At 54.7% G+C, this 27,784-nt stretch overlaps 3 protein-coding genes across 6 annotated transcripts; 1 reads left to right on the forward strand and 2 right to left on the reverse strand.

Annotated features, from left to right (window-relative positions):
- Positions 1-1,235: 1,235 nt before the first annotated feature.
- Positions 1,236-3,946, forward strand: LTB4R (leukotriene B4 receptor). Its single transcript, XM_040227359.1, has 2 exons — positions 1,236-2,029; positions 2,647-3,946. The coding sequence occupies exon 2, from the start codon at positions 2,662-2,664 to the stop codon at positions 3,709-3,711; it is 1,050 nt and encodes a 349-aa protein (XP_040083293.1). The 5' UTR covers positions 1,236-2,029; positions 2,647-2,661; the 3' UTR covers positions 3,712-3,946.
- Positions 3,947-4,503: 557 nt separating this feature from the next.
- ADCY4 (adenylate cyclase 4) lies at positions 4,504-20,148 on the reverse strand. 3 transcript variants are annotated; one of them, XR_005718785.1, is made up of 27 exons: positions 20,052-20,148; positions 19,521-19,728; positions 18,132-18,329; positions 17,866-18,027; positions 17,172-17,321; positions 16,584-16,732; positions 16,398-16,509; positions 15,547-15,674; positions 15,233-15,391; positions 14,847-14,979; positions 14,472-14,645; positions 11,960-12,003; positions 11,739-11,825; positions 11,473-11,542; positions 11,058-11,155; positions 10,308-10,392; positions 10,064-10,201; positions 8,984-9,094; positions 8,605-8,789; positions 8,341-8,425; positions 7,727-7,885; positions 6,661-6,807; positions 6,261-6,368; positions 6,027-6,141; positions 5,601-5,725; positions 5,314-5,517; positions 4,504-5,147 (listed from the first exon to the last, which is right to left on the reverse strand). XR_005718785.1 is itself a non-coding variant. In XM_040227355.1 (26 exons), the coding sequence occupies exons 2-26, from the start codon at positions 19,677-19,679 to the stop codon at positions 5,365-5,367; spliced, it is 3,234 nt and encodes a 1,077-aa protein (XP_040083289.1). In that variant the 5' UTR covers positions 19,680-19,728; positions 20,052-20,148; the 3' UTR covers positions 4,646-5,364. The 3 variants fall into 3 exon arrangements, 2 of the variants coding, with proteins under 2 accessions (XP_040083289.1, XP_040083290.1); XM_040227355.1 differs by having other exon boundaries at positions 4,646-5,517; XM_040227356.1 differs by lacking the exon at positions 20,052-20,148 and having other exon boundaries at positions 4,646-5,517; positions 19,521-19,992.
- Positions 20,149-21,129: 981 nt separating this feature from the next.
- RIPK3 (receptor interacting serine/threonine kinase 3) lies at positions 21,130-25,209 on the reverse strand. Of its 2 annotated transcripts, none has more exons than XM_040227357.1 (10): positions 25,035-25,209; positions 24,691-24,831; positions 24,244-24,553; positions 23,615-23,760; positions 23,443-23,489; positions 23,071-23,238; positions 22,874-22,959; positions 22,307-22,648; positions 22,103-22,163; positions 21,130-21,459 (listed from the first exon to the last, which is right to left on the reverse strand). In XM_040227357.1, the coding sequence occupies exons 1-10, from the start codon at positions 25,052-25,054 to the stop codon at positions 21,278-21,280; spliced, it is 1,503 nt and encodes a 500-aa protein (XP_040083291.1). In that variant the 5' UTR covers positions 25,055-25,209; the 3' UTR covers positions 21,130-21,277. The 2 variants fall into 2 exon arrangements, with proteins under 2 accessions (XP_040083291.1, XP_040083292.1); XM_040227358.1 differs by having other exon boundaries at positions 23,071-23,235; positions 25,035-25,206.
- Between the last annotated feature and the right edge of the window lie 2,575 nt (positions 25,210-27,784).

The following is a 27,784-nucleotide window of genomic DNA, read 5'->3' on the forward strand; positions in this document are numbered from 1 at the left end:
CTCTGGGTGACCCCAGAGCTCTGAGCCAGAAGCTTCTATCCCCAAACACTGACTTCATGGCTTTCTTCCGGTCCTTGTGCACCAGAGCAGAGGCTTCCTAACTCCTGTTACACATTCCCCATCCCACAGGCCGTCTGTGGTCAGAAAGCTCTTCCTCAACTCTGCCTCCAGTTCCTGCTGCGGTTTCAGCCCATTTCTTTTCATCATATCCTCTAGCTGATAGCTGCTGGGTCAAATCTGCTCTGGCTCGTTTCTTTTTTTATTTCTTAAAAGAATTTAATTTACTTATTTTTTGCTGTGCTGGGTCTTCGTAGCTGTGCACGGGCTTTCTCAAGTTGTGGTGAGTGGGGGCTACTCTCTAGTTGTGGTGTGTGAGTTTCTCACTGAGGGCGCTTCTCTCGTTGTGGCTCAAAGGCTCTAGACCTTGGGTTCAGGAATCGTGGCGCACAGGCTTAGTTGCCCCTTGGCATGTGGAATCTTCCTGGAGCAGGGATTGAATCCATGTCCCCTGGCAGGCAGATTCTTAACCACAGGGAAGTCCTGCTCTGGCTTTTCTCAAAGCAGGAAAGCTGGGGCCACTACAAAGGTTAAGGGACCTCAATGACCACCATTCCACTCTTACCCATTACCACCATTATGCATATTTCCCAAGAAGTGGAGTTGGAAGGGAAGCAAGAAGGCTAGTGATTGGATTGAAGATTAGACTTCTTGGTTCTTAGCTTCTGCAGGAAAGTCAAGAAGAGGAGCGTGCCCTCCTTCCAGGGAGGGGGAAGAGTGGTCCTTTTGGGGGATGTTTCACTTTCCACATTCCTGGTTTCCCCCTCTCTCATGCCTGCTTCTTGTGCTCATCTCTGCTTTCCCTCTGTGTCTAAGGTGGGACAGACGTCAGCTGTGGGAAGGTGGGAAAGCAGTGGTGTTGACTTACTTGTCCAGCGCCCACATCTTAAGTCTGAATTCATGTGGCAGCATGGCCACACTGGCAAGTGCAAGGCAAGTGGTTCAGGAAGGGGAAGAAATTGTCACTCTGCAATGGCGCCCCACTCCAGTACTCTTGCCTGGAAAATCCCATGGACGGTGGAGCCTGGTAGTCTGCAGTCCACGGGGTCGATAAGAGTCGGTCACGACTGAGCGACTTCACTTTCACTTTTCACTTTCATGCATTGGAAAAGGAAATGGCAACCCACTCCAGTGTTCTTGCCTGGAGAATCCCAGGGATGGGATAGCCTGGTGGGCTGCCGTCTATGGGGTCGCACAGAGTCGGACACAACTGAAGCGACTTAGCAATAGCAGTAGCAGTGATACTAGAGAGACCATTTGGCTTCTACGAAAGAAAAGGGAGATGGACCTAGAATGGAACTAGTTCTTTTAAATGAGGGGAGGGATGGAGGGTGCTGGAAGGGGGTCCTCTCCACCATATTCCAGTCACAGCTTGAAACCAAGCCAAAGGCAGAGTGCTGTCCTCTTTAAGTCATGACATCACCTGACCCGAACCCAGAACTGAGCCACAGCCCCAGCCCACATTTCCTATTAATCTGAAAATCTACATCGTTCACAGAAGATATAAAGATACTCAACATTCTGACCTCTCAGTCTGAGTCCATTTCCCCTCTCTGGCTTCCTTCCCTCCTCCTTCATCATTCTGTTAGATTCTTCAGTCTAGACCTGCATCTGAGGCCACACTTCAGCCTACCCACCCCCTCTCTCCTCTTTCCTCTTTCACTACCCCTTTGGGGCGCTTCTCTTCTGGCCCCACCCCTGAGGAGTCCTCCTTCCCACTGGACTCTGGAACACAAAGACTATTCCACCCCACCTAGTGAAGGGAGCGAGTAGAAGTTTCCGCCCCACCCTCAGGAAGATGCATCTTCCCTCCCCTGCTCTGTGGTACTTCCTCTCTAGCCGACTTAACTGATAGCACCCAGACCCCAGGCCAGGCCCCTGACACCGGCACAGATCTTGGGATAGGCTACGCCGTTCTGCCCTCACCCTGGGATTGGCACCAGCTTCCAACCAGTGCCCAGCAAAGCCTTAAGTAAGTACCCTAGGAGTAGGGGAGGTGGGGGGAGAGAGCACAACTCTAAGGTCCAAAGGACTTCCAAAGAAAGCTGATGAGTGGTAAAGGAACTTTAGAGGACTTGGTCTTGTCTCCTGTCCAAGAAATCTTCCCCATCCCTGTTATTCTTGTTGGACCCTGGGCACCTCTGGGGTGAGTGGGTAGGTGATTGGAAGAGGGCAGTGGCACTTGAGTGGGCTGAGAGTCTGGCAGGGATGGAGTGGTGGTAGGGAAAAGGAGCTAGCCTTCTGAGAGGTGCAGCATTGTTAAGAAAAGCCTTCACTTTGGTTCTAGCTTTTAGGGTCTCCTAAGGGGTGGAGGCTGACGGGTCTGGAAATACTGCTTCTGCTGTTGCTGTATATTTTGCAGTTGGGTCTATGGGTAGGAAGGGGCTCTGTGGCCCAGTTAGGAAATTAATCTTTCTATTCAGCCAGATCCCCTTAAGACAGGTCAGTGGGTGGTGATGAGGGTAGTATTTCCTGGTGAGCAGCATCTGATGGTGCTGACCTTTGGAGATGGATGAGAGTGCCCAGACTAGGTGTGTCCAGAGTGTCAGGAAACCCTTCCTTCATGCCCGTGTCACCCTCACTCTTCAGGTCCTTGCTATAGCCATGAACACTACGTCTCCTGCAGCAGCCTCCTCATCAGGAGTCAGTTTCATCCCTCTGCTGGTCCTCATCGTGCTGTCAGTGGCGCTGGCTGTAGGGCTTCCTGGCAACAGCTTTGTGGTGTGGAGCGTCCTGGCAAAGCTGCAGAAGCGCTCTGTCACTGCCCTGATGGTGCTGCACTTGGCTCTGGCCGACTTGGCCGTGCTGCTCACTGCCCCCTTTTTCCTCCACTCTGTGGCCCAAGGCACCTGGACTTTCGGATTGTCCGGCTGCCGCCTGTTCCACTATGTCTGTGGAGTCAGCATGTATGCCAGCGTCCTACTTATCACGACCATGAGTCTGGACCGCTCCCTGGCAGTGGCCCTCCCCTTTGTGTCCCAGAAGCTGCGCACCAAGGCAGTAGCCTGGCGGGTGCTGGCCGGCATCTGGGTGGTGTCTGTTCTGCTGGCCACTCCCGTCGTCTTGTACCGCACGGTGCACTTGGAATTGAACAATAGGAGCCTGACCTGCTTCCTGAAGTACCCCAGCGAAAGACATCGGGCCTTCCATCTGTTCTTCGAGGTGATCACCGGCTTCCTTCTGCCCTTCCTGGTCGTGGTGGCCAGCTACTGCGACATTGGGCGCAGGTTGCGGGCCCGGCGCTTCCGCCGCAGCCGCCGCACCGGCCGCCTGGTGGCGCTCATCATCCTGGCCTTCGCCGCCTTCTGGCTGCCCTACCACATGGTGAACCTGGCCGAGGGGTTCCGCGCGGCAGCGGGCAAGGCCCTGGGTTCCGGACCGGTGGGTGAGAGGCTGCTCCTGGCCCGCCGCGTGCTCATCACGCTGGCCTTCCTGAGCAGCAGCGTGAACCCCCTGCTGTACGCGTGCGCCGGGGGCGGCCTGTTGCGCTCGGCCGGCGTGGGCTTCGTCGCCAAGCTGTTGGAGGGCACCGGCTCCGAGGCGTCCAGCAGCCGTCGCGGGGGCACCCTGGCCCAGACGGTGAGGGGCATCCCCGCCTCTCCCGAGCCTGACCCCGCCGAGAGCCTCACTGCCTCCACCAACCCTCTCGAGTGAAGCGAACTCAACTAGGCCTGCTGGGTGGCCGCAGTGCAAGGACGGTAGCTTTCCTCCTGGGGGAATGCCCTCCCCACTGGCCTGACCCAATTGTTGACCAGCCCCCTCCTTCCCCCAAGAAGAGAACGCTGGTGGGAGAGAGGAGCGGAAGGCGGGGAGGGGCACAACTCAGGGCTGAATGGGAACCAGGTCCCCACAGGCAGCTTTACAATTAAAACTGAAGTCTGAAACTGGGTCAACCCGGGTGTGTGTGGTGTGTTCATGATGGGGGACTGGGGTGCTCCTGGTTGCTCCTCAATAGCAGAGTGGCACATCCTTTAGTTTCCTGTGCTTTTCAGTTTTGGGACACAGAGACAGAGAAATCAGACCTTCCCACCCCGATTCTGAGAAAGGTAATCTGTAGATCATACTTGGAACAACACAGGTCTGCAGACCCCTGAAGGAGATAGCCAAGGAAGACCACCCAGGTGTGCCCATCACTCCAGACTCCCTGACTCAGCACAGGAAGAACCTTTAGACCTGCCCAGAAGGCTGGGGTGGGAATCTTTGTTAGCGGGACTCCAACCTCCTGCCAGTACTCTTTGTCCTGTCAATGGGAGAGATCTTAGGGGATTGCCTCTCTTCCCTCTCTCTTCCGAGGCAGTCTCACCAGCGAGCCAAGTCATCAGATCTTATTCCTTAGAACTCTGCACATCAGCATCTTGCCAGCCCGTAAAATGCCGTGGCACAGGCTGGAGCTGAAGGTCCTCTGTGATGTGATCACCCTTAGGAAATGAAGATTTGCAAAAGCAAGAGGGTTGGGTCATTCTTTACTTGGGAAGACTGTTGTCTTGGAGAGCCTTGGACTGGCTCTGTTCTGACAGCATTTTAAGAAGATGGTAGCGGCAGTTTACTTTTTGAATCTCTTGCATAAAAAGAGAAAGACAACTATGAGAAAAGTCAAAAATCCTCGTGTAACATCCGCACATCAAGATACCTCTCATGGACCCCAAAACGTGAGCAGGAATGAGCCATGGATGCTTTAGGACCTATGTAATATCAACATCTGGGCAGGAGGCAAAAGGAAGCAATGGAGAATCTGAGAGACCTGAGAATTGGAGACCCCCAACTGTATACATGTCCTTGCTAGAAAGCATGGTGGGTCAGCTTGAGAACAGCAGCAGAAATGAGGAGGGACCTAATAGATTATATCCCAGGCCTCCCACCCATGCTACATAGCAAGCACATAACAGGTGTTTATTTAGTGTTTGTTGTGTAAATAAAAATCAAATGACATTCTCCTGGAGACTCTTTCCAGTATCTGTGGGTGGGAAGCCGGAGAGGACAAGTCTTTGTTTTGAGTCACGTGGATAAAATTCTTCCTACTTCCAAGGGTGCCCAATACTGGAATCAGGTTGGCATGCAGGCAGAGAGGCAGAAGCAGTCCTTTTGCTGAGCTTGTGAGAAAAAAAATCACTCCTTTTTAACACACTCATGCGCACACTTGCACACATACATTCAGTGTGGCCTGGGAAGAAGCAGTCCTACTGAGAGGCAAGGAGAAGATAAACTAATCCTCAGCTAAACTAGCAGCTTCTGACATCAATTCTAACCCAGACATACCAGAGTCTCTTTACTGAGGATCTTACAGATGGAGAGGACAGGGTTGGGTTCTCAGCCTAGGGTGGCTGAGGGAGGTCCAGTTCGTGTCAAATCTGTGTTCAAGAAGTAGGTGCAGAGCTGCCCTTTGCCTTTGACCTTGATGATGCCCCGGCTGTAGCAGGTGTAGCCTAAGGACTGCAGGGCCCAGGCTGTCTCTTCTGTTACCTGCAATTGGAAAGGGGTGAAGGAATGCGGGGGTGTCCTTAACACTGTCCCCCTGCCCCCACGCTTCTGAGTGGCTCCCTCACCTGAATCTTGCCCAGGACGCCTGTGCTCTCCATGCGGCTGGCCACGTTCACCGTGTTGCCCCAGATATCATATTGTGGTTTCTGGGCCCCGATCACTCCAGCCACTACAGGTCCGTGGTTTAACCCTGACAAGAGGTGTGGTAAAGAGGGGCTCTGAGGGGGAATTTTGAAGAAGGAGCAGGGGGAAGAATCTCAGGGAACTAGACTGAAGGGGCTGGGGGCCTTGGAGGAAAGGACGGGCCAGAGGAGCGCTGCTTAGGGAAGGAAGTAGATGGGCCTCCTAGCTCCATGCTCCATGCCAAGGGGTGAGTCTGCAGGGGTTTTCCGGGATGAGTTGGGGAGCAGCTAACAAAGGACTTGGGGGAGGGAAAGCTTGGGAAGCTGAGAAGGAGGTCCCAAACTGCCCCAGGAAGGGAGGGTCCTCACCTACACGCAAGCGGAAGTTGTTGAATGAGTGCTTGTTGATGACATCCAGCTTAGATCCAAGGGCCACAGCAAACTCTACCATGGTGCCAAGGTGGCTGCAGCTTTGCTCAGCATCCTGGCAAAGGGCCAGCCCACCAGGATGGGTCAATGAAGGCACAGGGATAAGGCCCACGTACGGGCCCACCAAGGAGGGCCCAGAAGAGGGTTAGTAGGTAAGGAAGGGAGACGCGGCACCTGCTGTGCATCCTGCCCAGAGGCGGCGTTCAAGCCGGTAGCTGCCATGTAGGTGCTGCAGATGGTTTTGATCTTCTCCACCCCACTGAACTTGGGCTTGGAGAGCAGCTGTACAGAAAGGAGGCTGTGTCCCCAGTCTCTCTGGCTCTCTCCCAGAAGCCCAGCCCCAGGCTTTTGGAAGCTAAAGGACCAGTTGTCGGGTCAGGGATGGTGGCAGGGCGGGAGTCAGCAGTGAGCAGAGTTGTTGGGGAAGGCAGAGCTGGGGGATCAGAGGAGGAGCAGGAGGGCTGGGGAGGGGAGGATGGTCCTCCTGGCCAAGAGAGTGAAATGGAAGGAGGGCCTGGTGGGAAATTCTAGAATCCAGGACATAGGGTCTGGGGGTGATCCTTGGAGCTGTCACCTCATCAAAATCAGCGATTATCTCATTGAGCAGCCGCAGACACTCTAGCCCCTCGTGGTTGATGCTGGATTCAGAGTAGAACTCCTTAAAGTCTGGGACCGAGGCGAAGAGGACACACACACACTCATAGGACTGGTGGTAGAGGTCCTGGGAGGGCAGGGGGCCAGGGTGAGGGGTCACGCCATGTTCTTCCCCCCTCTGGGTCTGTATGGGTCCTCCTCCCTGTGTCCACACTCCTCCCCCTCAGTTTAAGAAAGATCAGGAAGGAAGGAGAGGGGTAGAGTCAGGTTACTCCAGGGATGTGACTCAGGAGTTAAAGATTGGGTCTCACTGTGATTCCAGGAAAGAGAGAGGTTCGGAGTCAAGATCACCTCACAGCAGCGTGAAGGGAGTCTCTTTTGGAACTGGGATCATATCCATGGGAATTATCTTTATGTCTTATTGTTGAAAAGTGTTAAGTCAGCTTACAAAGATAGCTACACTTTGGAAGATAAAATGAAGCAGTAATAGCCTCCAGAACTCTGAGAAATAAATTTTGCTATTCAAACTAAAAAATAAAAAAGCAATAGTAGGGAAAAGAAGAGTCTAGAGCAGCAGCATCCAGCAGAAGTTTCCGTGGTGATGGAAATGTTCTGTTGGCTGCACTGTTCTATACGGTGGCCACTAGCCAAAGCAGCGGTGGAGCACTTGAAATGAGGCCAGCGTGACCGAGGAACTGAATCTTCTATTTTAATTAATGGCTACACTGGGCTAATGGCTACCAGACTGGACAGTGAAGGGGTAGAGAGATGGGAGGACTGTGTCCTTCACACAGTTCCCATTGACACTCCATGAGGCTTTTGAAGGGTAGGGAGCAGCCATTGGAGAGGACACTCCTTCCCAGGAAGACCTTGGGAGGCAGAGACTGTGCTCACCAAAAAGAGCCTAAGAACTTGAAAAGATGGAGGCCCCTGACAGGCATCGGGGCTTGGGTGGCCGCCCAGCCCGTCAGGCAGGAGCGCAGACAAGATGGGCCAAGCCAAGGCTTCCATCCTCTGGGGCTCAGGAGTTGGGGGTGGGGAGTCACCTCATTGCGCCGATTCTGACCAATAAACTGGGGGGCCACGTGGGCAGGGAGCACGTTCTCCAAGAGCAGCCGAGTCAGGTTCTCCATCGTCTCCGTCTCCTCCTGCTCTTGCCTCAGCTTCTTCTTCCACAGAAAGTCCAGGCGGCAGTAATATTCATTCTGTGGAGGGTCATAGGGGGCCGTGGGGAGATACGGTACAGGAGGGCCCGGCTTCTGAGCATTCACCCCTCATTCCATGATGCTGAAATCACGCTATACCCCCAGTTTAGAGAAAAGCTTAAGGTGCAACTCTGCCTAGGGAGACTGCCTCGAATCTAGATTCAAATGAGGGAGGGCGGTGGGGGCAGAAGATGTTTTTTCTTAAACATGATTTTCCTAGATTGGTGTGGGAGGGAGGGGCGGAGGGGAGGATTTAAGGGCACACCCCTTGGGGAGCAAAGAAGAAGAAAGGGAGCAGGAAATGTCACTTAGAAGCTGCCAATGGACAGACCATTTGGGTTCACCCCTGGAAATGTGAGATTAAGGGAAAGGGTGAGAGGGACTAAGTTACATATATGGGGACCCCGCCTCACCCTTCCTAGGGAGGCCCTAGAGTGGTGAGCTGGGAGACTTACCTGCCGAGCCAGGACTAGGAGGGTGAAGAAGAAGATGAAGAAGGAGGCTGCTCCCATCAGTTTGGGCTCCTTCAGCACCCCTGGCCTGAGGAGGCCACAGATCAGGGTTGTCCCATGGCCTCCCCATCACTTCCCGCACCAGGACCCATAGAGCCCTCTGCCTCCCTCTCTCTTTGCCCTGTGGGTGGTTCAGGCAGAGAGATGCGGACAGTTCTGCTCTGTCCCATCCTAGCCTGGGCCCATCTGTGCAGCGGCTGTGCACACCTGGAGTCCAAGGTGCCCAGGTAGAGGCGGGCGATGAGGCAGTCGGACAGCCAGGCGTGGGAGTGCAGGAAGACGGAGCAGGAGGCCGTCACCCACAGCAGGAGCAGCAGCAGCTTCAGCTCAAAGCTCATGTGCAGGAAGAGGGAGCAGGACAGGAACCCCAACACGCAGCAGTGCATGGAGTACTGAGGGCCAGGCAGGGCGGTCAGGAGGCGGGGCCTGTCCCGCGGGCAGGGGCAGGGGACACCCCAGGGCTCCTGTCCCATCAAGAGGGGCAGAGGCGACAGCCACGCAAACTCACACCGAGTGGGACTTGTGTCTGTCCCTGTCCGCAGGATGGAGTGTGGGAGGGACAGTCAGGGCTGTGGGGGACACTCACCGGGACGCTGATGAGAGGCATGGACCCAGGGATCTCCCAGGAGAGGTTGGAAGCCATGGAGGATACATTGGGAGCCTGGAAAGGGCAGGCTGATGCTGCTGGTAAGAAGACCTGTGGGAGACAAGGAGCTGGGGCAGCAGGCAGCTGCTTGGGCACGATGGTGACTTTAGCAGGGTATCAGCTGACCCGGGGTGAGTCAGGGCCAGACTCTGCCAAAGTGGCGGACCCTGCTGTCCTCCCTGGTTGGTGAGGGAGTCTCGGTGCTGGGGTCCTTGCTGGGAGTGAGCAGGGATTGGGGGAGTGGGTGTCATGAGCACTAGAATGTCATGGATCAAAAGATCCATAATCCAAGATCACTGTGTGATCTTTTGCCAACCATGTAATCTCTCTGGGCCTCAGCTTCCGCTTTTGTAACTTGGTTGGGGGATGATTCCTAAAGTGTTTTTCAGGGATAGAATTCTAGGAATGATTCTAAGTTCTAAACAACCTGCCAAACTCAGCTTTCAAAATCATAATTGTGTAAGGCAGGGCTTCCCCGGTGGCTCAGACAGGAAAGAAACTGCCTGCAATTTGGGAGACCCAGGTTCAACCCCTGGGTTGGGGAGATCCCCTAGAGAAGGGAATGGCAACCCACTTCAGTATTCTTGCCTGGAGAATCCCATGGATAGAGGAGCCTAGCAGGCTATAGTCCATGGGGTCACAGAGAGTCAGATACCACTGAGCGACTAATACTACTTTCATTTTCAAGGTAAGTAAGGAAAAGCTGCCTACATAGAAAAAAAGATAGGAAGGATGTCCACCAAAGTGTTATTAATGATGATTACGCCCAGGTGGTAGGCTGTGCATGACTGTAATTTTCATTTATACTTGTGGGGGAGCCTGGTGGGCTGCCGTCTGTGGGGTCGCACAGAGTCGGACACGACTGAAGCGACTTAGCAGCAGCAGCAGCAGCAGCAGCAACAACATTTCCAGTATCCCTGGCCTTAGTCCAGCTGTTCTCCCAAATCCAAGGGTCCTCTTTCAGCCTCTGGAAGGCCCAGCATGGCCTGAGGGGGATGCACAGGGCCCCTTCTCTCTCACCAGGCTGGTAATGGCCATGAGGAAGACGAGCAGGATGGCAGCGGTGCCCAGAGCCACTCGCAGTCCTGGCCGTGTGGCCACCAGGACAGACAGGGTGGGCAGCCAGTGCAGCATCTTGGGGCCTTTCAAGACACACTTCTGTGGAAGGAGCACGGGAGTCTTAGCCCTGCAGCTGGAGCACCCACTATGGGCCAGGTCGTGGTCAGGGCCCCAGCTCGCCACTCTGCCCCTAAGCCCACCTCACCATCAGATGCTCTGAGAAGCAGACGAAGAGGAGGAGGAAGAAGAGGAGGAAGGTGATGCTATAGGTGATGGTCAGAGCTGGAGGCCTACAGAGAGACAAGAATGAGGCCTTGAGGAGCCAGAAGAGGCTTTCTGTGTGCTGGAAAGACATCCTGTAGTCTGGGTGGGAGACACAGGGAAAAGTGGTCCTGGGGATCTGAACTGGCTGCTGCTGGAGATGAAAGACATTACATACTGATGACCTGGTAAAGCTGCAGGGTCTTGGACAGTACTGGGATAACGCAGGGACAGTTTCTGAAGGGACGGGGGCTCATGAGAGTGGCCGAGGCTGCGTCAGACCGGTCTCTGGGCTTTTGGGCCAAAGTTCTTTCACCTGGCTGGGTTCTGAATGAGTCCTCACCCTTCCTAGCAGCGAACTGAGTGAGGACCTACTCTCTAAGCTCATTTGCTGTGAGATTTGGATTTCTTAATGGAAACAAAAGAAATCCAAATCTCGTGGGACTGTTGTTAGAACAGGGAGATAGGCGAGTGAAAATGCTCGGGGGCATGCAGAAAGTGCACAGGATGGAAGACAGTGAGATGAGGGCTACGATTACTGGTTCCCCAGAACAAGTATTTCCATTTCCTCTGTGGTTCAGTGCCCTGAGCCGAGGGGAAGTGACTAAGGGAAGAAAGTGTGTGTTAGGGGTCTGGAAGAGCCAGGGGACCTCTTTTGGAGAATCAGGGCTTTCTTTTTCTAGGGGTCTCTCACCTGTTTGTCACCAGCATCTGGATAATGAAGTTGGAGAGAAAAACCAGGAAGGTGCAGGCTGCATAGTATTTGAAGGCGGGGAGTGCAGAGAGCCGATACTGCAAGGGTTGGGGAGGGGTCGGCACCACTGCTGCCCATCACCTTGAAGGTGTCAATCCCAAGCAAGAAGTGGCCCCCAGCCTCACTGTCCTACCCTCCAGTTCTGACCCAGGAAGCCCCTACCGGTTCTCCAAGGAGCTGTCCTCCTTCCTCTCATCACCAACCAGTAATTCAAAGGACTAGAACGAGCCCGTCACCCCTCCAAGGTCACAAACTGACCAGAACTGGGAAAGGGAGGTGGGCCACAGGGCCTGTGCCTCCCCAAGGCAGAGAAACTGAGGTTGGGAAACCCTCTGGCGCCATCTCCCCAGCCTACCTCTTTCTCCATCTCCTTCTCTCTGAAGTACAGTGTCAGTGGATTGAAGTCCTTTGACTGTTTCCACTGTCTGATGGGAGATGGGAGGCAGTAAGCCCAGAAGAGGAAGGGGCAGGGAGGGGAGGTGTGGTCAGGTGAGTGGAAAGGCTAGAGCTGGGAAGGTTTTCCCTTCCTTTCTGGGCAGAGGAAGCACTGTCCTTCCTCTACCACCCAAGCCCTGGCCTCCAGCCCTCCCAGCCCTCCCAGCCCTCTTCAGATCTCCATACTTCTGAGAATTGAGCTGTTCGATGACCTGGAAGAACTTGGCATCCCCAGTGTCTAGTTCCTCGTCAAGTGCCCGCATGGTACGGCTCCTGAACAGTGAGAGCCCAGTGTGTCACCAGGAAGACCGTCAAAAGCATCTGGGCAAAGCAGGAGCAGCCCCCCCAGGAAGGATGGAGGTAGGTCACAGGGACAACCCCACTCAAATTTGCTCAGGCCACCTCACCGGTCCAGGCTCCACTGGGGGCTGAAGGAAGACAGGGCCTTCTCCTGCAAGGAGAACACAGGGATGGAGGAAGATGAAAGATGGTGAGCATCCTCCACCATGGTGGAGCCTCTCTGCAGCGAGGCATTTCAAATTTGCACGGGCCTTGACTTGAGCATCTGACCCAACTCTCTCTCTCTCCCGTTCTATCTTTATCTCTAGCTCTCTATAAACACATCACCATTTCTAACTCCATTTCCATCTCTACCAAATTCCACCTGCCCACAAACCACATTTATTTCTTCAAGCTTCTTTCTGACCTTTCAGACTCCAAGAATCTCTATGCCCTCTGATTTCCTCATAGTTTCTATCACTTAAGAGGCAACCCTGGATCTTCTGTAGGCTTGATGGCTGTGATTTCTTGTGTCTCATCTTCCCTAAGGGCTGCAACAGATTCCCAAGGCAGTGACTTGCCCGTCACCCCATGCCAAAAAAATCCCTGTTGGTTGAAACTGGAATGGCAATGCAGAACACTTTGAATCTCCTCTGCCCTTTCATGATGATCAGGCTGAGCTGGGAGGTGGTAGGGGAGAGAACCAAAAGTGGAGAAGAAGGGGGAAGAGGAAGAGAAACCTGGTTGCAGTCATTCTCTTCTGCACCAAAAGGAATATGTAATGTGTGCAGAGATGTGAGAAGCAGCATGCAACTGAGGATGAGCGCCAAGGAAGGAGGTGAAGTGCCGCAGCCACTACCTAGGGCAAGATGTAGGGTGACCATCCTTCCCCACTCCCCTGGCTCACGTGAAGAAAACAGGTCACAGGGGGGCCACCCTGTGGGTTTGGCCCACAAACCAAAACCCTGTGTACGTGAGAAGAGCAGAGAGGGAGACACAGAGTGATTGAGAGGTATATTTCAGGCATGGAACCGTCTATACATCTACACCTGAGTCTAACTTTTATCAAACTACCTCCTGCCCTCCCCTATGCCTATAAATTATTTAAAGGCAGGGAACTATCTCATTCATTTCTGTCTTTTCAAGAACTGCCCTAGTGCATGCCACATAGTAGGTACTGAAAGACTGTAGAAGGAATAAATACGGATGGATGGTAGCCACCACACAAACACTGCCCAGTCACCCCATAGTTCCACATTGTTTAATAGTAATCCAAGTGTGATTCTCAGGATCCCTAACATTTAAATGAGACCCTGGAACGTCAGGGACTGAGAAGGGAGTTTCTGGGCTGGTGTGGTCCCGCATTGAAAGATACCTTAGAACAAGGGGTTCCCACTCTGCCCTGACACTTATTAGCCTGCATGACAGTGAAGGATTTAGGGAGGTCTGGCAGGGTTCTGAGGAGGCATCCCCACCATGATGGATGAGGACTGCACTCAACACTGTCTTACAGCCCCTGGGCAAGCCCTCTTCTCCCCTACCCACACCAGGCGGCCTCATCCTGCAATAGTCACTGGGTCTTGGGTCCTTCCTTCCTCTCCATCCTGCCAGCATAGCATTCTGACCTCTCCCCTTCCCCACGCTGAGGCACTCAGCCACTGAGCCACTGCTGCCAAGGTCCTCCACCCCTCCCCGCACCCCACTGCTCACTGGTCTCTGGCCTGCTTTCCTGTTGGATGGGAGAGGAGGGGGAATGGGACACAGAAAGGGTACTCTGGAGTTGTCCCATAAATCCAAGCAGGTTTACCTGGCTGAGAAGATTCTGGGAAGATCTGTGGACAAGTGGCTAGGAATGCTGAACAGTTTGGGGGAAGATGGGGAACAATGGAGGAGAACAGGCTGAGGACTCAAATCCCAGGGCAAGCCTTTAGGGGGATGGCCTGGGCCCCTGCATGAGGAGGTTCAGGCCATTTGTCATCAAGTCCCAAGAGCCTGTGGGGGAGATGCAGGCTCTCCTGGCAGAGATGAATCACTCATTACTTCGGAGTGCTTTGCATAGATCAGCTAGTAACATCCTGCCCTAGCTTTCCCCAGACAAGGGGCGAGCCGGCCTCCCTGCCCTCTCCCCGACCGCCCACTCATGGTTACTTTCCTCTTCAAGGCCACGAGAGACTTTCACTTTCACTTCATCTTATCTGTGTACAAGTGCTGGAGAGTGGGGGCAACGAGTGATTGGCCCCCACTGTCCTGGTCCCAGTAGGGACTGAAAAAGAGAGCGTGCGGTCTGAGCTAAACAGACCCATTTCCTGGTGGGGACGGGTATGCAGCACTGGCCTCAGAGTTAGGAGGGAGTATGGTTCCGGGGGAAGGGGCTTCCTGAATGGAGGCTGGGGAGCAATGGACTCGGTGTCTATGGGGTCTTGAGTCTTCTCTGAACTGAGCTCAGAGGGAACTCATCTTCGTCCTTTCTCTGGAAAGAAGGGCAGGGAAGGTCCTGAACCAGTGACTGGTGTGACCAGACAGTTCAGGACCTTGGGATGTCATCAAGTGACTCACTGGTGGAGGGGCAGGAAGGGCTGGCAGTGGGCCACGGAGGTGGGTTGACGTTAAGTGCTGGGCTCATGAAGGAGGTGCACATACCGGGAGAGGGGTAGACGTGGACACAGGGCTCTCTACATGGCTCAGGTGGGCGAAAGGCTTGGCTGCACCCCAGGACTCCAGGTAGCGGGTCATCAGCAGGGACGGACGCATCGTGGGGCCCTCCAGAGAGGACAGCAACCCTCCTGCAGTGCCCTTCTCATCCTCCTCTGCAGCCTGGGCCATATGAGGGCTGAGAGTCAAGATCACGTTGACCTGACTTCCCCATTCTCCCCACACTCCTTTAAGGCTGTGTCCCCTCCCTCGTGATTTACACCTCAGGACCCAGGAGTTCAATCTCTGGCATGGACAAGATCAGGCTCATTGGCTGTGGATGTCAAGGTGGGCCAGGTCACAGGGTCCAGGCTGGCTTCTCACCCAGGGGTCGATGACCAGGTAGGTCGGCTCCCCTAGCTCCCGAAGGTATGGGTCCCGGTGTTCCATGGCTGCGTCCTCCACAGCATAAGCCCCGGCCAGCAGGGCCAGCGTGGCCCCTGTGATATGTACTCGTCTGGAAGAAGAGGGCAAGGGCAGTCAGGAGGGAGGGATTCCACACCTCTCATTTCTTTCGAGGATCATTCCTGGAGGTCTGACTTCCAGCAAGATCCTGTGCTACAGGAGGTGTCTCCCAGCTCCCCTCCCTGTCCCTAGGATCTCCCTGAGCCCCACTTGAGAACATGCTCATTTTAAAGAACTATGAAAACTAGGCATGTGGGAGGCCTGATGGGTCTTTTGCTATAGCCTCCTGGAGCCCCAGCTCTCACCCTGGCACTCCACTCGCCTCCATGTGGTTGGCTAGAGTGACATCATGGGACCAGACATCATATTGCCATTTCTGTAGCCCGATGACCCCGCAGAGCACGCTGCCTGAGTGCACGCCCACACGCATGTTGATATCCACGCCCGTGGCTGCCCGAAGTTTCCTGAGCAAGATGTGTAGAGAACAGTCTGAGTGCTGACTTCAGCCCTACCCATGCTGTACTGTACCCCGCCCTCTTTCCAGAAGGACTTCCACCATCCTGTCTGCTCCCCCGCCTGTCTGCTCCCCGGCACATCCATCCTGCCCACCCCAGGTGACCTGATGGCCCGGCACATGTCCAGCCCCATGCGCACACAATTGATGGCGTGGTCTGGCAGTGAGAGCGGCAGCCCAGAGACACAGTAGTAACAGTCTCCCAGGATCTTGATCCGCATGCATTCGTGCTCCTAGGGAAGGGTGTGCAAGGGTTGGGGGCACTTGGTGAGCAGCCAGAGGAAGCAGGAAGGGGCTGGGACAAGTGGGAGCAAATGTGGTATCCCTGAAGAACTTCTGAGGTTGGGAGTGTCAAGATCAGATCTAGGGCCTCCCTCAACTTGATATGGGGCTGGCTGAGGTTTTCTATGTGGGTGTCTTTCTCAGAAGGTCGTCTGAAGGGTTGGGATGTTTGTGAATCTCTCCAGCTTTGGCGCATGTAGGGTGTATCCAGATTTGAGCATATGAAAGTCATCTCAGGATTGAGGGTTTTTTTCTAGAGGATACCCAAGATTAAATTTCTTGGGGGCATCCCTGGGGACTAACAAGGTAGCTAAGCTGAGGATGCAGAGGGCAGAGATTTCCCTTGGAAGGGCCTCTTAACATTAGTGCATCAGAAAAATCCATCTAGATTTGGTTGTGGTGTCCAGAGCCACCTGTGCTGGGACTCAGAGTCTGTTCGGGGGTGTTGTGGTTAGGGCATCTGTGAGGATGTTGAAAGAGCCCTCCAAGTCTGAGGTGTGCAGTGAGCAGTTCCATACCTGGGGATGTTTGAGAAAGTTTCCTACGGCATTGGAGTATCTGGGAGCCCCCATGTGCTTGGAAGTGGGACAGGGATCTTATAAAGGCAGGACTTTTCCTGGCAGGGTCTCTCCACGGTGGGGAGTTTCAAGGTGGGGAAGGAAGCCCCCTCTGACCTTGGCGATTTGGTCGAACTTGCCAAAGAGCTCGTTGAGCATAAGCACCAACTCCTTAGGGGAGCACTCACTGGCCAGTCGCGTGAAGCCCACGATGTCAGCATACAGCACGCTGGGCAGGGCAGAGGGCATCAGTGGGGCTGGGGTCTCAGCCCACACTCCCTCCCCTCTGACCATCCTTCATACCTGACTCCCTGGTGCCTCTTGACATAGAGGCTGTGGAAGTTGTTGGTGCTCTCTGGCCGTGACCCCTGTCCAGCCTGCAGTCGTGCCATGATCTCCTCCTTCATCTCTCGGGCCAGGTAGGCAGGAAGGATGGACAAGAGAAGGTGTTCCTGAGGGAGGCAACTATGAGCACCAACCCTCACCCCCACTCCCTAAAGCCAGGAGCCCCACCCCCCTCAAACCCCTAGGAGCCCACAGACTCCCCCAGCCCCAGAGGTGTTCACCAGAGCGATGGCCCAGATCCTTCCCACCGCCCACAGCCCAGCTCCAGCTCTGCCCTGATCGATGTTAGGGATTAAACTTCCAGCACCGACACAGGAATTAGAGCCCTTCGTTTAATATCATAAGGCTCTAAAGTGCTTTCACAAGATTCAGGGTTTTTTGAACCTCACAGCAGCCTTCCAAGGCGGGCAATAGCTATATTTCATAAAGGAGGAAGCAGGTCAAGTGACCTGCCTAAAGTCATTCAGTCTCCGGAGCCCGGTTGTGGGACCCAAACAACTCCCCTCTCCGAGCCCCAGCCCCGCTGGGCCTCCTGGCCCGGAGGACCTGATGCTTCTTCTCAGTGTCCAGTCTCCGCCGCGAGTGCAGGGAACTAAGCGCCTCCCGGAACGTGGCGCGCAGCGCGCGCTCCATCAGCGCCTTGTGATAGGCTCCGGCCGCGTTCCCGCACAGGAACAGCACCGCGTTTGCAGCCAGCTGCGGGGAGCGTCATTCTCAGGGGATGCTGCACCCCGGGGTGGTGGCGGGGGACTAACCGAGATGGCAGGGAGGACTCTACAGTTAAGAGTATTTCGAGGCAACGGGTGCCGCATTGTGGAGTCTGTAGGGGGCTCTTCTCCCTCATCCCATCACCCCATCCAGACCCTTGGTTGCTGCACCAACATAGCCTGTTAGGTCGAGAAACCTTCTGCCGGAATACCTCTCCACCATCCCCGCCCACGCGGCAGTAGGAAACTACTCAAGCTCTAATTTTTACATTCTCTGTGAAGGTTCTGTTATCCACATCTGTCCCCATCACCCTGGCCCCCTGGCGAACTCCCTTCCCTGGGGGCCAGAGCCCTCTTCTGGCGTTTGCAGGCATTGAGCTGGCACTGTGGACCAGCTCCACCAGGTCTGTGTTTGAACCCTGAGCCCTGCCATGGAGTCAGCTCAACAAAACAGCTGGTGAATCCCCAGAGGAAGCAAGCAGCGCCCAGCAGAGCCAGCCCCCGGACGCAGCCTGTGCTTCCTGTGTGCTCACCTGTGGTAGCAGCGCCGGCCGAGAGTTGGGCTGAGGCCCGAGATACAGTCCAAGGACCAGCAGGTGTGAGAGTGAGGTGGTGACCCCCGCGGTGATGGCGTCCCTCATGTCCAAGGGCAACATGGCATACACAGTGAAGATGACAAAAAGGAAAAAGGACACCTGGGGGAGAGAGGCACTGGAAGCTGCAAGCTTGCGCTGCTCTTCCAGCCTGGGTGCATGTTTGAGGCCTAGGAATCCCCATTCCCCTGCCCGACCTGCCTCACCTGGTCCCAGGCGCTCACCACGCCCCCAGTGAACAGGAGGCTGTGGCCCAGTGCGAGCAGTGCTGCCCACACGAGGCCTGACAGGGGACGTGTCCAGCGTTGCAGTCGCTGCTCCCGGGAAGCCAGGACCAGCAGCAGTGAGAAGCCGCCCAGAGCGCACAGCACAGTGGTCAGGAAGGCTGGGTCTGCGGCCAGCTCCTGGTGGGGAGGGGGAACATGAGGCAAGATGGCAATGTGGGGTTTGGGGAGCTTATCCAAGAAGAGGAGGAGCAGACAGCAGTGAGCAAAGCACCTCCACTTGTCTTTCACATTAGATTGAAATACACGAAAAAGCTAATAATCTGTTTTTAATCAACAGAGCCAGCAGTCTCCTGTGATTCAACTCGCTATCTCACTTGCATACTGCAGGGCAACTGACCCAGAAGACCTTGCTCCAACCTCATATTGGCCGCTTGTGAATCTAGACCTTTCTGAGCCTCAAGTTTTTCACCTGTCAGATAGGAACTGTAGCACCCCTCCCATCCCTACCCCACCCCTGGAATCCCAAAGGAAGTCAAAAATTCTAGCTCACAGAGGGACTTAGCTTGAGTGTATCCAATCTGGTCAACTGGCTTGGGAAATTCGAGGCTCGGAGTTTCAGGCCCTGTCCCCACCTCCCCGTGCTTTGGCAGGGGGACACTGAGAAACTCCCTTGCCTGCCTAGGAGCTGGATCTCCCCATTCCTCAAGGCGTAGAAGCACCACCCCGTTCCCAGTCTCCACCACTTGTCCCCACCTCTTCCTGGACTTGGAGGAGGACCATTGGTCTCATCCAGTGGGTTTCCCACCTTGCCTCCGAAATGTGGAAAGAAAACATGGAGCAGGATATTTCCAGAAATGGAACTGAAGAGCCCTTTTCCCCCACAAAAGAAACTGGAAATAGGTTATCTGGGGTCTAAATGAGAGCAGGATGGAAAGTGCTTTCTGGGAGTCTGTGGGTACAACTGTGGCACAGCCCCCGAAGAGGGAAAGAAAACCAGGAAACAGATTCCCATGGGGCCCAGTGTAATTTCCCCCCTGGAAAATCAGAAAACCCGGCGTTGGATTAATCCTAGGGCCAGCAGATCACAGGCGCTGGTAAGACTGGTCAGACCCACAGTGAAGTGAGAAGCATCGAGGGCCCAGCTGTCTCCTCGCATAGACCCAGGACTGTGCCCGGAGAGGCAGTGACTTGTGCAGGGTCACTGCGGGTCCTAGCAAGGTCTAGCACTTGTTTCCCGGATCCCAGCAAAGAAAACACATTGAAAGGAAGACCCACGAATCCCAACCCTGAAAATGCCCTGGAGGCAGTGCCTGTCCCGCAGTCCTCAAGGACGCCTGCACCAGAGCCCCCCTCCACTCCCCTGCTCACCCTGCCACTTGCCCAGGCCACAGGGAGCAACGCCAGGAGCCCCAAGAGCACGATCAGCAGCAGCAGCAGCAGCAGTGGGTACTGCTGGCTCAGGCTGTAGTAGGTCTCGTAGAAGAGGTCTTCGCTGGGGGGCTGCCGGGGACTGAAGAGGCGGGCCATGGTCTCGCAGGGCCCTGCGCCACACTGCCTGGGGGGTGGACCCCTGGGGCTGAGGAGGGCCAGGGTGAGTTACTGTCTGATGCTCCGACCAGCCCCAACTGTGCCCTTCTCACCAGGACCAAGCCACTAGCTCCCAGACCTCCCAAGCTCACGGCAATCCCATCTCCTTCCAGGTACTCTCTGGGCCTCCCAGCCTTCTTCCAGCTGGCGGTGAGGGGACTCCCCACTCGTTTGATGTCACCCCTCAAACCCAGACTGCAGAGGTGCTCAGGCAAAAGCCAGGGGCACAGGATTTAGGGTTAAAGCAAAGGAGCCCCAGGATTTAGGGTTAAAGCAAAGGAGCCCCAGCTCTCCCCTTTCCCCCCAACTCACGGCCGCGATGCTGCTGCAGCTGAACCGAGTAACTCTGGGGCAGGTTATGGAGTCAGCGTGCTGCTAGGCTAGTAGCTCTGAGCCCAGGGCAACAGGCACTTCCCTCCAGGCGCCTCGGCCCCCTCCCACTTCCCTGATGGGACAGCCCGGCCCTTCCTGTGCCCTAGCTGGACTCGGCACTCCCACCTCCTCCCCCACGCTGATTGTCTCTCCTGACACCACAGCCTCCCCACATCTGTTCCCCTCAAGGAAGGGGAATGCAGACCACAGGAGAGATGCAAGGGGTGGTGTGGGCTGCACCAAGTGTTAAATGTCAAAATGGGCCCCAAACCTTGGGTGTGGGGAGACTGAGGGTGGGCTGGAGCAAAAGCTGGCAGGGATGTGGGGAAGAGGAGCATGGTGGCGTATGGGGACCAGGGTCTGGGTCCAGATGGGAGGCGATCCTTCCCTGCCCCTCCAGCCTGGATGGCAGTGCTGTGGCCATGTCTGAGCGGTCTATACTCCGGTGGTGTCCAGCTCCATGGGAGGGGCACATCTGCGTGTAGCTTCATGGAGCCATTGCTGTCCACTCCCAAATACCAGCTGAGAATCAAAGGTTTCCAGTGTGTCCATGGAAGCAATGTGTGCGTGAATATGCATGGGGGAGGGAGGTGGTAGTATGGGGGCTGACCTACGAGAGAGACTAGGGGCATCATGCAGGGCAAAGATGTGCTGGGGCCTGAGAACTCCCAGGGAGAGCCCCTCCCCAGGACTCCGCTGCCAAGTGTCTACAGCCCAGAAGAAAAGGTGGTGGCAGGACCAGCCTGTATCCTCAGGGTTTGGTTTAGGGTGGGGTCTTGCCTGCTCTACAGGAAGTGCTCTGCCCTGAGATTAGAGCTGCCCCAGGAGCCAAGATTCCTTCCTGCCCCCACGGCCAGCAGGGCCCTGACCTTGTGTGCCACAACATTGCCCGCCCACAGCCCTCAGCATCCCACTTCTGGCCACACAGAGAAACCACAGTGCCTCCCATCCCCTCGATGTCAGCTCCCCCGTCTCTCATCCATGTCTCTTCCTGCCCCTGGCTGAAGCTTTAGCCTCCTTCATGGTGCTTTGGTTAAAAGGCCACATTTATTGTCTCCTGGGGCCACAAAGACAGTTCAGGTGAAGGCCTGATGGCCCTCAGAGAAAGTCTAGGCTAGCAGCCTCAAGTCCAGGAGGCAGTTGAGAAGCTGCTTCAATTCTTGCTATTAGGCTTCAGGTTCTTGCGGTCGTTTTGAACTTTTTCCTTGAGGGGTGCACTGAGGGACCCTATCCACGGCCCCAGGTGCCACGCCCTTCGTGGAGAAGGCAGTTCTTCCTTGTATAATTATGCGGTTGTTGTTTCCAATCTGTACTCCTTCGCAGTTAAAGATGGTAGGAAGCCATGGCCCTTTAAGAGAAAGAGTGAGGATGTTGGGAGGATTAAGTGGCTGGAGATTTATAGTAAGGAGGAGCATCAGGATAGAGGGGCAGCGACACCTCGTGTTCACCCTGGGGAAATGCAAGTGTGGGGTCTTGGCCTGCCTTCAGCCTTTCCCTTCGGGCTTCAAATTCCCTTCAGAATTTGGTTTGCAGAAGCTAAAGAGGAGTGGCAACTAACATCTGAGACTTTGATGTTGTTCAATCACTCAGTCGTGTCTGACTCGTTGTGACCCCATGAACTGCACTATATCACGCTTCCCTGCCTTTCACTATCTCCAGGAGTCTGCTCAAACTCAAGTCCATTGAATAGATGATCTTTGGGTCTTTTCTGATGGGCGACCCCCTGAACCAACACGGCGACAATGGAATGGAATTTAGAGGTTCACAGCGCTGGTGTTGGGGCAAGTCCAAATGCTCAGGAGCCAAGTTGGCTTTGCTGTGTGACCTCAGTGGCTGTCAGTTTCTTCATTTACAAAATGAGAAGGCTGGGGTAGGTGGGCTCTAGCGCTTTCTCATTCCCCCTCCCCAAGTACCCTGGATCTGTATTTGGTCTTGAGGAAGAGGCTAGTAGAAGAATTGAGCAGGGAACGACAGGAATGGGAAGTGGGTACCTGGTGCCAGATTTGGTGCCGGCCCTCTGGGAGGCCAGTTGGTGTCACGTCTCTCAGCCCCCTGCAAACAACACAGGGCTCTCAGGCTCCCTGTCCTGGAGCCTGATCCCTTATGGCAGACGCCCTCAGCCCCAAGTGTCCCCTGGCAAGGGGGCAGGATTCACAGGAGTCCCAGCACGTCCTGTAGTCCTGCCAATGTCTCACCTGACTCCCTTGGGGTCCAGGACCTGGGATCCAAGCAGAGGTGGGCCTGGGATTCTGGGTTCTGAAAGGTAAAGTCTCTGGAGTCTGAGGAGGCCGGGCTGTTGAATCTGAAGATGTCTCTGCTGTCCAGGCAGGTGGAACCTGCTCTCTCTGGACCCTGATGCTCTCAAGAAGGTTTGTACATTTTTCAGGAACAGAGCTGGGGCACCCCTCCAGATTCAGGGTCATCATTTCAGAGACCAAGGAATCATGGCTTCCTGTGGTTTCCTTAGGACTGTCTCTTTCTGTCCTTTCCAGGCCTGGGCTGTTGCTGCCCCTGTACTCAGAAAGGAACTCCTTCACCTGTAAGGATGGGGAGCTGCCTGGGCATGGAGGTGGGACAGCCGGAGTAAACCCAAGGGAGCTGGGTCCATATCTGTTGCCTGGGAACTCAGGGATGGGGTGAGGAGAGGGAGGACCATAGTCAAAGCTTAGAGAATGGTGGTCAGTGGGGGGTTATTGAGTGGCCAAGGGGGCCACGTTGTGCCATCCTGCCCAGCTCCTGGCAGGGGGGTGTTGAGCACTCACCATGTAGACCGCAGCATTCATCTTTCTACCAGACACATCTCCTTTATTTACCAGATCAAGGGCTTTCTTGGTGTTTATTCGGCATTCTAGAGAGAAGGCAGAGTGGGTGGCAGGTGAACAAAATTTCTTTTCCGGGGAAAAAGACCCTGCTGACAAATTCAGGCCTATCTTGACTGCCAGTTGGATGGCCAGCACACCTTGGAAGGAAGGCCTCTTCTGGGGCTCATGGCTCCAGCACTTCTGCATCAGATCTGTCAGTTCTTCCAAGCCAGGAGTCTCAGGCCCAGACGGGGGCAGCTCAGTCAGTGGGGGCCGGATCTGCCTCTCACACACTGCTTCCCGCACCAATAATGTCTGGGGCACTACTAGGGTGGGGGAGGGTGTGAAGAGAAGGCATTCAGAGTATGAAGGCTACCCCATCACAGAAAGGGGTGGGGAGTGTAGGAGATGTGAGGAGGGAGTGGGGCAGTCTGAGCAGGTAAACAGGAGGAGGAGAGCTTGGGGATTGGGAGATTAGGGGCTTAGGGGAGGGGGGCACCTGAGGTGAAGGATCCCAGAGTCTGTCTTACTCTCAGCTTCTCTTCCGGCTAGCACTGCCCATGTTAGGATCCCAAAGCTGCAGTAGACACAAAGCTGAGGCCTGATCCAACTGCTGGCAAGATTGCTTTCCATACAGTATACCTTTGAAGGACCCAGGCAGGTGTAGAAATTGGGGATATATGTTTGGAGTGGATGCCTTACCTGTAGACATCACTGGCCCTGGAGGCCTTCTGGTTTATATTAGCCAACAGTTCTGGGGCCAGGTAGGCTGGGGTGCACCCTGACTCCCCGGATCCTGCCCCTGACTGTGAGCCTCCCTGAAATGTGGACAGGCCAAAATCTGCCACCTGCAAAAGGGAGATAAGAACGAGGAGATAGGGAATGGGCAGGTCCAAGAAACTCCCAGAACCCTCTTCTTACCCCCCTCCCCCCAAAAGTGCAGGCTCAGCCTTGTAAAGACTGTATGGAGGGTTAGGGGAAGGGTAGGACCAGTGGGGCCCCTGGTTGGAGGTCTGGGTCCCCTCTCCATGGCACTGGGTTGAGTTCTGAGTCTCCTGGGCTAGATCAGCCACGGATCTTTGGAGGGCCTGGTGGGGTGGACCTGTGGAACTGACCACGTTGGTCAAGGCCTCTATCACCTGGTGTGGCAGGGGCCAGAGCTCCAGGCTGGGCCTTGACACTTGGGCAGCCCTGTGTCCAGAGGGAGATGCTGAGGGTATTCAGGAGACAGGGCTGCAGCAGATGCGGGTCCTATGTCCCGTGGATGGGGTTGGAGCAGCTCTGGGGCAGGACTTGGTCCAGAAGATGGGCTGGGTGAGGGATGGGCTGACCTTGGCGTGCAGCTCTGAGTCTAGTAGGACGTTGGAGGGCTTGAGGTCCCGGTGGAGAAGCACTGGGTTCTGGCTGTGCAGGTAGCACATCCCGAGCACCAGCTCATGCAGCAGGCGGCAGAGGAGCGGCCAGGGCCGAGGGCAATGGGGCTGTAGCAGCTCCGCCAGGGAGCCGTTCTCCATGAATGGAGTCACCAGAGCCGGCCCAGACACGAACTCCCACTCCAGCTTCTCGGTGACCCCCAGCAGGAGCAGCACATGCTTGTTATGCAGACTGGACATGGCCTTCAACTCCCTGGATATGGCCCTCCTGCGCTCAGGAGAGAGGGGCCGTCAGCTCTGCGCCTGAGAGATCCTTCCCGCGGCCCTCAGGCCCCGCCCCGCGGCACAGCGGCCCCTCCTCCCCGGCCCAGCCTCCTGGATCAGACCCCACCTCGGGTCACTCACGAGTTCACGATCTTGACCGCCACTTCTACGCCCCAACTCCTGTGATGTGCCCGGAAGACAGAGCCAAATCCGCCCTTGCCTATTAACTCCGGGTTCTCCAGTTCCTCGATGGGCACCAGCGGGGCTGAGGCACCAATGGCCCTGAGAGAGGGGGGCCACGTAACCAGCCGGCCATGGGCCCAAGGCCTCCCTGCTCCCCTCTCAGGCCCACCCCTCTAACCGCCCCCCGCGCCCACCTCCGTGACTCGGCTCAGCGCTGTCAGTTCGAGCCCCAGCCCCTCCCGTGAGACCCACTGTGCCCTGGTCTTGGCACAAGGCGCATCCATATCTCACTCTCCACTTACCATAACGCAGAGCCAGACATCAGGCTGGAAGATGAGAGAAGCTTCTGGAAGTTGCGAGCCCCCACGGATGAAAGAGGGTTTGGGGGCTGGGAGAGGAGTCAATCTCCAGGCTCCTTCACGGTTCCGCTTCCCGCTTCGCGGGGTTGTGCTCTCTGCCCGAACCACTTCCTTCTTTAATTGATGCCTCTGCAGTCCCGCCCCGGGGGCGGGGAAGGGCACAGGGCAGGCTGCAGAACAGAAACTAGTGCTGCTCCTAAGGTGTCAGGTCAGGCCCGGTTGTCGCTGGGTATCCTCACCCTCCAGGAACCCACAAGCACCTCCTACTGCTGGCCTCTATCCCTTCTTCCACAGGATTCCCAGCTCCAGCGCCAAGCTTGGGATCCCGCGGCGGGGTTCGGGGGAGTGGAGGGTTGGCGGGGGGTTGGGGGTGGGGGTGCGGGCGGTGGCGCTGAGTAGGATGTAATGGTCCTAGGACTCTGTTCTCCCACAGCTGCCCTAAGATCATAGCTAACACTTCTCTAAAGCTCACCACATGCCATTAGCTCATTTAATCCTCACATCAACCCCAAGGGGATAGGTACTGCTTTTGTTACTTCTTTATAGGTGAGAAAGCACTGAGCGTATAAGCACCTGGCCCAAGCTGACATAGAACTGACGTCAGAGCCTGGCTCTGAACCGTGAAGCTTTGCCGCTTTCACAAAGGCGTCAGCTGGTGGGGAAGGTTACTAGGGAAGGTGTGGCGTGTCCACTGGGCTCTATTCTTTCCGAATACAGACCTCTCCCAGGGGGCTGTGGTCAGCTAGGTGAATTGGCGCACCAGAGAGTTGCTGATACTGTGGTGTACACGGCAGTGGAGACACCGCAGAGCCTCTCTGCCCTCTCTCCCCACAGCCACTCCTCCATTGCAAATTCTCTGGTTAATATTAATAAATCTTCCTGACCAACATGCTCTGGACAAGGGTCTTGGAGAACTCAGGAGCTTGGGGAGACTTAAGGATTCAGGGTTGACAAAAGGTGTTCATATTTTACCTGCCCAAGGCCTGACCATAGCTGAAGGTTATGGAATTAGATACCACCAGCCTTAGGCACTCAGTCCTTCATGGGGAGACTCAACCCTGTGGGTCATGGGGCAAGACTCCCTGGAAGGTGCTTACCTTGTGGAACTTTCCATCCTGTCCAGTGGTCCATGGACTCCTCTAGCCGGAGCAAAAGCAGCCAGCAGTTAACTGTGGTTTCTCCAGAAACTGGAACTCCAGTATACACATCTTGAATTCTGATGGAGTCAGTGCATGCTATTTTTGACCTATTTAGGGAATGCTTAAACTGTAGTCTCTTTGAAAGCTGGTACAAGGTAGGTATCCAATAAATATTTGTTGAATTGGATTAATAAATGAACAACCCAAACTTTTTGAGGCTTCACTGAAATGCTAATCATCCCAGGTGCTGCTCCATACTCAACTGAGAGGAGCTAGGAGGTTGGGTTTATTTCTGGTTTGGGGTCTCTTCATGTACCTGCACAGTCAACAGAATTCATCTGAAGTCTTATGGTGATATGGTGGTATCTCACAGAATATAAAGGCAAGTCTGGAAGTTCCTCAAAAAAGTCTAGTTCAGGAACTAAGAGCCATCAGAGAGGACAGTCATTCATGATTCTTTTTGAGCTCATGGTCTCAACACCTGGCCTCCATTTGAGGAGAGTAGTCAGAAAGGAGTTAGAGGTGCATTTAAAAACCTTTTACAGCTAGATTTCTTTAGATTGACATACGAACCTGAGAATCGGAAGAAGTTACTGTAAAGTGTAAGATTGAGGATGGTGTCAGAACCTATAATAGTTTTTGACTCAAAATAAACCATCTTGGGCTTCCCTGATGGCTCAGTGGTAAAGAATCTGCCTGTCCATATAGAAGACACAGATTCGATTTTCTGTCCAGGAAGATCCCACAAGCTGCGAGGCAACCACGCCCGTGTGCCACCACTACTGGGGCTGTGCTCTAGAGCCCATGAGCTGTAGCTGTTGGAGCTTATGCACATTTGAGCCCATGCTCCACAATAAGAAATGCCGCTGCAATGAGAAGCCCTTGCGTCTCAACTAGAGTCTTCCCTGCTCGCCGCCACTAGAGTAAAAGCCCACACAGCTACAAAGACCTAGCTCAGACAAAAATAAATAAAAGTGCCCACTGAGTTTCCAGCAAATGTATGAAGAAAAAAGTCCATACTCAGGCACATCATCAAGAAATTTCAAAAAAATATAAAAAACAAACCAAGCATCTTTAAGAGAGGGAGGGGTAGGAAGAGGAGCCTGGAGTGAGTGCCTGAGAAGACCTCTGCTTTCTTCTTCCAGCAGTGGAGAACTGGCAAGGCAGAGTTGATTCCTGGATTTTGAAGCTCTGGCCTTTTCTGAGGCCAGGGACACCTGACCCTGGTTGACCCAGGCCTTTGGAGTCTATTTGGGTGTCTCTCATCCCTTCAGTTCTCTAGAGCTGATTGTCTTCAGCGACCTTCAGCCCATCCTTTGGACCTGCTCTGATTCCCTATTTCTAGTTGCTGGGATGCAAGTGAGGCACAGAGATTGTGGTCTCCCTTCTTGCATATTCTAGCCCTAATTCTCCTCTGTTGTTTGATTAAGAGATTTCAATTATAGAATAAATTGTATTAATTGAGGTGACAGTAAAAAAGATTATGGAGAATTTTTGTTTTCCTTAGTATTTGAGTATTTTATATTAACAGGTATCACTTTTATAAACAGAAAG

The sequence above is a fragment of the Oryx dammah genome, unplaced genomic scaffold (assembly GCF_014754425.2).
Source record: "Oryx dammah isolate SB20612 unplaced genomic scaffold, SCBI_Odam_1.1 HiC_scaffold_26, whole genome shotgun sequence".
Taxonomy (NCBI): Eukaryota; Metazoa; Chordata; class Mammalia; order Artiodactyla; family Bovidae; genus Oryx; species Oryx dammah.

What these genes read in the sequence shown, in the direction of transcription:
- LTB4R (XM_040227359.1), top strand. Translation starts at nt 2,662, where the DNA reads ATGAACACTACGTCTCCTGCAGCAGCCTCCTCATCAGGAGTCAGTTTC.
- ADCY4 (XM_040227355.1), bottom strand. Translation starts at nt 19,679, where the DNA reads ATGGCCCGCCTCTTCAGTCCCCGGCAGCCCCCCAGCGAAGACCTCTTC. An exon ending in GACATGTGCCGGGCCATCAG is followed by an intron (nt 15,392 to 15,546) that starts GTCACCTGGGGT and finishes CATCTTGCTCAG; the next exon opens with GAAACTTCGGGCAGCCACGG. An exon ending in TCCTAGTCCTGGCTCGGCAG is followed by an intron (nt 7,886 to 8,340) that starts GTAAGTCTCCCA and finishes GACCCTCCACAG; the next exon opens with AATGAATATTACTGCCGCCT.
- RIPK3 (XM_040227357.1), bottom strand. Translation starts at nt 25,054, where the DNA reads ATGTCTGGCTCTGCGTTATG. An exon ending in ACTCAGAGCTGCACGCCAAG is followed by an intron (nt 23,761 to 24,243) that starts GTCAGCCCATCC and finishes TCCCTTTTGCAG; the next exon opens with GTGGCAGATTTTGGCCTGTC. An exon ending in AGCCGGAAGAGAAGCTGAGA is followed by an intron (nt 23,239 to 23,442) that starts GTAAGACAGACT and finishes CCCCCACCCTAG; the next exon opens with TAGTGCCCCAGACATTATTG.